The 9113-nt window shown below is 35.7% G+C and overlaps 1 protein-coding gene across 14 annotated transcripts in view; it reads left to right on the forward strand.

Moving 5' to 3' along the window:
• Positions 1–9113, forward strand: part of TUT7 (terminal uridylyl transferase 7) — a 60363-nt gene extending 51250 nt beyond the window's left edge. For 6 of the 14 annotated variants that reach the window (XM_036904332.2, XM_036904334.2, XM_036904329.2 and 3 more), the window contains 2 exons: positions 6636–6728; positions 8310–9113. In XM_036904332.2, the coding sequence (XP_036760227.2) occupies positions 6636–6728; positions 8310–8377 (161 nt within the window). In that variant the 3' untranslated portion in view covers positions 8378–9113. The other 8 variants (XM_057498525.1, XM_057498527.1, XM_057498526.1 and 5 more) reach the window with 5 other exon arrangements.

Here is a 9113-nt window from a genome sequence, read left to right on the forward strand (position 1 = left end):
TAAGGAAAGAATCAAATGAAAGGAAGGGGCAGTCAAGGAGAAATTGGAGTTCCTCTGTTACAGCAGAACAAAAAACAGCTTTTGTCTTCCAGCATCACCAAGTGGAACGAGTAAGGAGGGAGGTGGTAGGAGGTGAGGTCAGAGCAACTAGTTCTGGATCCTGGAGAGCCTTGAGCAATGGTTGGATGGGTTTTGTTTCTAAGTGAGTTGGGCAGCTATGAGAGGGTTTTGAGCAGAGGAGTTGTATTACCTGAATTCTGTTTTAAAAGGTTTGTTATGGCTACTGTGAAGAATGAGGGTAGAAACTTAGACCAATGAGAAGGCTCCTGCAGGAGTTCAGGGGAGAGATGATGACAGCTTAGACTTTGGTGGAAGTTGTGGGGGAGGTGAGGACTGGTCAAAATCTGGATATTCTGAAAGGTGCCAACATGATTTTTTGATGGGTTGCATAATAAAGTATGATAGAAAATGAATCAGAAATGACAGTACAATTTTTGGCCTTAGCAACTAGGAAAATGGAGGTTGAATTTCCTGTGCTAGGGAAGGCTAGGAAGAACAGAGCTCAGTTTTAGGCATGTAAGTTTAAGAGGCCTGCAAGATAACAGGGTAGAGATGCTGAGTAGTTAATTGGATATACAAATCTGGCGTTTAGAGCAGAGGTCCGGCCAGGAGATCTGAATTTGAGTTACTTCAGTGTGTAGATAGTATTTAAAGGCCTGGGTCTGAGTGAGATCACCTAGCAAGTCAATGCAGATAGAAGAGAGAAAAGCACTTAGGGCAAATAAACAAAGGAGACAGAAAAAAAAACGATCAGTGAGAGAGCAGAAGAAGCAAGAGAGCTGGGTCCTGGAGTCCGAATAGAGAAATGGCCAAGGAGAAGGGACAGTCCACTTGTGGGGATTGCTGCTCATACATACATAGGCTGTTGCGGTTACAGACTTGAGAATTAAGCATTGGATTTGGCAATGTGCATGTCACTGGTGACTTTGAAAAGAGTGACTTCTTTGGAGTGGAGGGGAGCAAAACCTGGCGGCCAGGACTTCTGGTGAGAAATGCTGCCAGAGGAATTAGGGGCACCCTCACCACAGCTGTGGGTGCAAAGCACCAGGACCCTCACCCCACCAGGGCCCCAGGCCTATGGACAGATACTGAAAGGGAGGGGGAACAGGGAGGTGCTGGAGGCCTTATTTTGGTGTTTGAAGAGTGTTCTTGAGTCTGGAAAGAGAAAGGAGGAATTGGGGGGAAAAAGACAAAACAAAGTAACGTTAACATTGTGAGTACCCTCTTCATCCTTTTTTAGTAAGAAAGGATGAAACTATAAACTTAATGCAAACATCCTAAGTTCGGGCCTGCAGACACCCTCAGTAACTTAAATACCTGTCTCTGTCTCTCCTCTCTTTCACATCTTATTCAGTAAAATTCGGGTAAAGGGGGGAAATTACATGAGCATACAGAGCATGTGTAGTCTTTTTAACATGATTATAGTTTGTGAGAAAAGTTTTAAGTTTTGAAATTTTAAAACTTTTGATATAAACTGATAGTTTTGTATATGATGTAAAACACCCCGCATGTTTTATGCTCAGCTTCTAATGTGCAAACGCTGTTTGCTTTTAGATTGGAGAGATACCCATGTGAGTTACAGAGTATGAAAAGACTAAGTCGTCTCTGCCTTTGGGTGTCAGCTATTGAGGTGTCACTCTCAGACCTTCAGCAGCCTCCTAAATCCCACAGTAGGGGGGCTCTTCCCTGCTTGCATCAGCCCAGTCTGACATAAGCTAGGACACGCTGCTCTCTCCCTGGGAGAGCTAAGAAGGCTACAGGCAAAGAATATCGGGTGTCTCTACTTTGAATGTTATTAACAAGAGAAAAATAAACACAATTTTCAAGTTATTTACTCCCAATTCTGTTGGCACCAAAATGAATTATCTCAAGTATATGAAACATTCTAAATAGAAATCGGCATTTATTCTTTTGATATGTGAATTTTATAATTGGTTATTTTTTTAAATGGTAGGGGGAAACATTTGCAGTGGCATCAAATCTCTTTACAATCAAAAGGCATGGGGATTAAGGTTGCTATGCAGAGTGAGGTCGGATGATTCAAAGAGAAAGAAACAGAAGTCTTTAGTTACTACACTTACCAAAGAAGAATGGTGTACATAAGGGTACAGACGCAGGAGGTGCTCTGAGAAAACAGAACAGCTGTTTCCTGGGAAGATTTGTAATTGTTCTCAGTGGAATGCATGGACTTAAAAATAAGCAAGTTTTCTGGGAAAACCCCCAGAATCAAATAGAAGGGAAATGAGAATGGGGCCTGTGGCGAGACAATTTGATGACAGTGAGAGCAACCTGGACAGGTGGATAAGGAGATTGACAGTCCGCCTCTGGAAGCCATGTCAGCAGATGAAAGTATGTGGGAAATGGGCTCCACTTTCCCATATATGGTTTATGGGATGGTTTCCCATAGATCCTCTGAGAGTTTGAGGATCACATAGTTAATACATGTAAATAAGCCAGAGTACAGTTTTCCGAGCTTCAGCCTGGAACAGATATTCCCAGAACATTTCTCATAGGAAGTGTACTGACCCTTGTGTATTTGAGATGTTTACTTTGCCAAGGATGAGGTGGTTAAGAACATCAGCTCTGCAGTTAGATTACACAGGATGATGTTTAGCTTTGTGATCTTGAAAAACCTACTCAGCCTCCGCTTGCCTCAGTTTCCTCATCTGTTTCAAGGGGATAATAATAATAATAAACACTGAGATGTCGAGAAATCCATGTGAAAGCACTTAGACCAGCACGGGCACATTAACAAGAGCAAAGCAGAGGTTTAGGGGGTTGGTGATTGCATAGATATTCCTGCAGAGCATCCATCAGCATTGCTCCAGCTAAAGGGTTTACATATCTTGAAAGTAGAATTTAGTATGATTTTATAAGTTTCTTTTTTTAAGTTGGGAGGAATACAGATGAATATACCTATGTTTAGGTGTTAGAAATGGCATTACCAATTAACAGTAAGTTAGGATCTCTGTACTTATCTTCTGAGTAAAAGACTTAACATATTTATAAATCTTTTGAGCAACTATAAAACTTAAAACCTAAATTTACTACAGAAAAAATTACTACAATAAATGTCTTCTTTATACCAGAAAAAAAGAAAATATCTGAGTTGCTAAAATCTTAATTAACTCTTCAAGTAAGTATATGACAACTGTTAAGGCTGTCAAATATAATTATCCATTATAAATTTCCAAATTGTCTACATAATTATAAATGTGAAATATGTCTCAGCTGTAAGTAGGATTAAATTTCCCTGGGGCTCTTTTTTCCCATAGTATTCAATATGCCTGTGACACACAGGTAGGGTCCTGACCAGAGCCCATTGGTACGGACAACTCCTGCTTTCGCACGTTAGCTATACTAACCTTAGGCAAGAGACAGGCTTCTCTGAGCTCCGGGTGTCTCATCTGGAAAAGTGGCGATAACACTATTGGTCTCATCAGGAACTGAGAAGATTAAAGCACCCAGCCTATAGTCATCACTCAGCCAAGTTCTCTTACCTTTTCTGATACCTCTCCTCCACTCCTTCCCACTAGGATGCACATATTAAGTCTTAACTCCCAAACAGGATAGTGGTGAATAGAACATTCCATGAATTTCCTTGCTCTTCATTGTTACTTCCCTTCCCCACATAACACATGGCTAACACAATGCTTTAGATGTTCAGTAAGTTTCATTAATTAGAGATTTACTCATTTTGAAGGAAGAAAGTGGGAAAATGGTCAAGAACATGAGTTTTGAAGTCAGACAAATTTGAGTTTGAAGTGCAGCCGAACCACTTGCCTGCTGTGTCATTTCTGTCAAGTTACCAAACCTCTTTGTACCTCCGTTTCCTTGTCAATAAATGGGGCTGACACCTCACAGAGCAATTGTAAGAATTAATTTCATAAACACAAAGTCATTAACACAGCATCTGGCACATGTTACTACTCAGTAGATTATCGCTAATATGTTGATAGAACATCTCCAACTTTGCTGTATTTTATGTCTTCGAATGTGTAGGACAAATATATGATGGAAATTTTTAGGAAACAGTGTGTGGAGATTGCAGAACTATAGTCAAACTGATTTTTTATGCATAAGTAAATTACTCTGGTTTACGTATAACAACTTTCTCAGTATGAGAATCTCAAGAAACTAATTTTCTATTCCATCATCTCCCCCTTTTTTTGCAAAGAAAATTACACTTGAAAAAAAAACTACCTCTCTCTCTTCATTTATTCTAATTTAATCTCATGATTTGAAATTATAAAATTGGAGGTATTATAAGAGACCAGTGGATATCTTTCTCTTCCTCATTATGATGTATACTATTAGAACTTTTTTCCTTGATGATAATTTGAAAGCCACCTTATTTTTTAAAAAAGGGTCTTCATGAAAGTAAAAGTTTTTAAAATAATAGTAGTACTTCTTTAAACAGTATGGAGAAATCTTATTATCAGTGAATATAGATAATTTCTTATACCCTTCTTAATAATTCCAGTATATGAATAAACTATTACTCACTTAATTATTTAATGGGCTAGCTATTTTTAAATGTTTGGTATATCAATGTCTTCAAAACTTTTTTGCCTTTCACCCTCTTCCCCAAAATGTTGAAAGCCCATATATATATCCTATAATATTCAAGATGACATCTAAGTTTTTATCATAGTTCCAAAGCATGTAATTTCTTTGTGAATTTTTTTTGGTAAATATAGATTTTTCAAAATGAAAACTTTAAATCACCCTTATATTGTATCAAGTGAAATATAATTGCCTTTTCATACCTACCATCATCCATTTACAGCTCTTCTTTAGCAGGGAGAGATTTTACATCATTTCCCTTTCTCCTTGGATTCCTTTGTTTTACTTTCACAAAATTTTTTCTTAAGATACATTTTTATCATATACATTTCACGCATTTTATCAGCCTATCAAGCTTATGTGCAACAAAAATATACAAATAGGATTTTTAAATTTTTTATTGTCTCAGTGAAAATTTTTCTTCTAAATTCAGTTTTTACAATTATTAGAATATATAATTGATAAACATCACAAATTTTGATTAAAAATTACTTTTATGTTTACTTATGAAAAATAACTGCCACTTAATGAGATTGATGGAATTTTTCACCATGCATCATTTATCTTTGCATCAGTACTACTTATCGCAGAAGTAAAAGTGTTCCTTACCGTTCCTGTTAATCTTTTTTGTTTTTATAGTTGGTAAACATTGACAAACCTCAGTAGTCTTTATGATAGCAAATTAAAAATAATGGAAATAATTCCAAGAGTTTGGGAATGGAAAATGTATTGCAACAGTGCCACTGAGTTATTTTCATTCCTTTTTAATGAAATGACCAAAAAATCACATAATTATGTATCAGCAGGAATTATTTATGATGATCATCATCTACCAGTGTAATTTAACAAAAGCTAAAAATTTGGGTGTTTATTAGGGGCATTCATGTTTACCACAGATATCAGCATTGTTTGCCTCCTGCCTCCCCAGGTGTTTTCACCCCAGGGCTACCACATTAGGATTTGGATGATTAGGACATATGCCCCTCTTTTATAAAGTAGGGAAAGAAGAGTTGTGAAAGGCACTTGAGAAGGAAAAGTGGTGTAATTCCTGGAACCAGCCCACAGCCTTAACCACAGTGGAGAAGGAGATAGAAGTGGAGATGCTACAGTTGACTCTTAAACTCACTGCCCACTTGTCCTGTTAAGTTGGCTCAGGAATACAGTTATCCAAGTTTGAAGACCACTGTTATATATATCACACATTATAATGAATATTTGCATCCGTACCTAGTCATTTCCTCAGGATAAATTCCTAGTTAGAAGAATGATGGATTCAAAGGAATGCACATTTTGACATTGATGGCAGTGATGTTAAAATGTGATTGTTGACAACCCCAAAGTCATTTGACAACCTGTTTCCCTTTCTCTCACTTAACTGGGAGAGTCTGTTTTGCTAATCTGCTTAAATTTCTATTATTGCCATTGAACACTAATATTTTTCACATTTTCCTTTGTATTTTTCATGTTCATGTTTTTGTGTTTTTGTATTAGTGTATTCATCTTTTGTTTTTAGCTCTTCCTACATAGAAATACATTCGTGCTTTGTAACATGTTACAACATCCTTCACCATCACCACTGCAGTTTATTACTCTTTCAGGCTCATTTATGGTTTGTTTTGCTAACAGACATTTGGTTACTTGTTTGTTTTAGTAGTCTGATTTGGCTGACTTTTGGGTAGTTTCAAGTCATACTTACACAATTTTAGGAATTCGGTGTTCTTTCCACCCCCACGTCCCTAAGATAAAGTTCATTCATATTTTATTTCTAGTATTTTTGTTTTTTATGTGGAAATTTTGTATATTAAGTTTCTTCAGGTAAGATGAGACTTATTTTTTATACAGGGGATTACATTTAAGTGATAAAGTAATAAAACTATTAGTACTATTCTGAGAAAAGAATGGTTTCTTAACATTTTGGGAAAAATATAGAATGGTACAAATATAACAACCCATGTACTAGAGAATTGGCACTTTTTTTTCACATTTTCTTTTCAATCTTTTTTAATAAGAGATCATTAAGATGGTGGACTTACTACCACCCCAAGTCTGTTCCGACTGTCATATCCCCTGTACTCCAGAAGCATCCATTACTAGGCATTCAGGTGTCTTTCCCCTTCTTTTTTCTAGACTTACATATGTATCCTTGGTGAATTTTCAAATTCAAATGATGTATCATACTGTATAATAAGGATTTCTGCAACCTACTTTTTCACATACTTAATGGAATGGTTTTGCAATTTATTTATGCTGCTGTATATACATTTAGTTTTTGTATCTTCTAGTATGTCATCATATGAACACAAATGTTATGTGTATATTACTTAGCATAAGGGCATCTAGATTGTATCAGATTTTTTGCTGGTATTAATAGTGCTATAGTGAACATTCTTGTGGGAGTCTCTTTAAGCATGTATGAGAGATTATATACAGTTTGTATACTTAGAAGTCAAACTGTTAGGTGCATAGGAGCATTTTCAATTTAGTTAGATATTACCAAATTTTTTTGTCAAAACTCCCACCAGCAGTGTTTGTTTGCAAATCTGACAGGCAAAAATACTTTGGTGGTGTTCTAATGTATATTTTCTTGATTCTACTAATGCTAATAAGCACATTTTATGTTTATTGGCCAGTTGGAGTTCCTCTTCTGTGAATTGCCTGTCCAAATTGTTTGCCCATTTTCCTGTTTCATTATCATTTCCTTATTAATTTGTAAGTGTTCATTTATTCTAAGTACTGCTCCTTTATTCTATACCTCCCAGTTATCTGCCTCCAGTATGTCTTGTCTTTTAACTCATGTCTGTTGCCACTCCAAAGTTTTTAACTTTGAGATAATCAAATGATTGATTTTTCCATCATCAGTTTTCATTGGCATGTGGCTCATGATTTTTTTCTCCTTTGTATATTGCTTTTTCTTTCCCCAGCTATCTATTGGTGTTCCTCTTTTTTCTATTGATTTGTAAATTTTTGAGGACTAAGCATAGCAAGACTTTCATAGATAAAGCCTATGGTGGTATGCTTAGGAAATTCTTCCCAACACCAAGATTATATAAATATTCACTACTTCTTATACTTCAACTCTCCTGTATTTAATTCCCTAATTCAACTGGGATTAGATTTCTATTAATCACTTAAGAACTTTTCATTTTTTCTTGTTTCATTGATCTATTTGTTTAGACTTCAGAACAATATGTATTAAATTTTCTTTGGTATGGTTTTAATTAGTAATCTTCATTTCTGTCCTGTAGATATAAATTTCCTTTTTTCCTTTTATATCAATAAATTATTGCTAGAATGCCACCATTCATAGCTTCATAACTGCAGAGCAACAATGCAAGACCAAAAAAATTATTTGCAATCTATTCTGTGTGGTTGCAAATGAAGACTAATCTATGCAAAGCAGAGCCTTTGAAAAGTTCATCAGCCGTCTGCACCAGCATGAAAATAGGGAACATGTGAAGCATATGTTGTCAGCATTTAGAAAGAACTTTGACTAGGCTTGTGTTTAATAGATCATGTTCCATATATACTTTTTTATATCTCATCTGATTACTTGATTCAAAGCAGATGACCAATGCCAGTGTGAAAAGTTTCTGTAAATAACAATAAGAAGTGATTTTATGGCTTTTGCGATAAAGTAAGGCTTGTTTTATTTATGTTGGGTTTTGTTTTTTCCCCTCCTCTAGGTAGCCTTTCCAGTAAATATATGACTCAGGGAAAAGCCTCAGCGAAGAGGACCCACCAGGAATCATGAGGGAAAGAAAATGCAGCACTCTAAATGGCCACTCAGGCATCTATTCACTTTGAAAATTAGGTTCATTTCACAGGATATAGCAGCATAGATCAGGCTTCAACTTAACATTTAAAGGAAATGTCAGATTTCTTTTTACTTAATGAATTGTTGATGAGAAAAAAAATTATGAATAATATCTTACCTACCACAAATCCCCATAGATTTAAAGATTTTAATAGAAAGCTATGATGTATGTATTTAAGCCCAGGTTAAAAAAAAAATGTAACTGGGCCAGCATTCAGTGAATACAATTTCATGGTTTTTAATTATTTCAAAGCACACTAAAAATGGTGTACTGATAAACCCCAATTAAATTAATCCTTTTTTGTCCCTTATATTCCCTTTTGTTCTGAAGAGGGGAAATTATATTTATTGTTGTTTACTGAATCTTTGTGTGGAAGCATATCAAGTATGTGTGAACTGCTACTACTGTATTTACGATTTGCAAGCCTTATTTTATTGCTATTTGTCGAAGTGGTAACATGAACATGAGTACCTATTTATGTGAGCCTTCTGTGGATGAGCAGTGCCACCAAGGGGCGTTGGGTTCTTCCCTTTCTAATTTTAAGTAAGTGGACTTATAACTACTGTACTCATAAAAATGAAGTAAGGAAAACAAGTAGTCCTGTTTGCTGCTAAAAACATTTTCAAAGGAAAAAAAATAACAAAATAAAAGTGCTTTTTACTTTTTATGATA

This window comes from Manis pentadactyla, chromosome 3 (genome assembly GCF_030020395.1).
Source record: "Manis pentadactyla isolate mManPen7 chromosome 3, mManPen7.hap1, whole genome shotgun sequence".
Classification (NCBI taxonomy): domain Eukaryota; kingdom Metazoa; phylum Chordata; class Mammalia; order Pholidota; family Manidae; genus Manis; species Manis pentadactyla.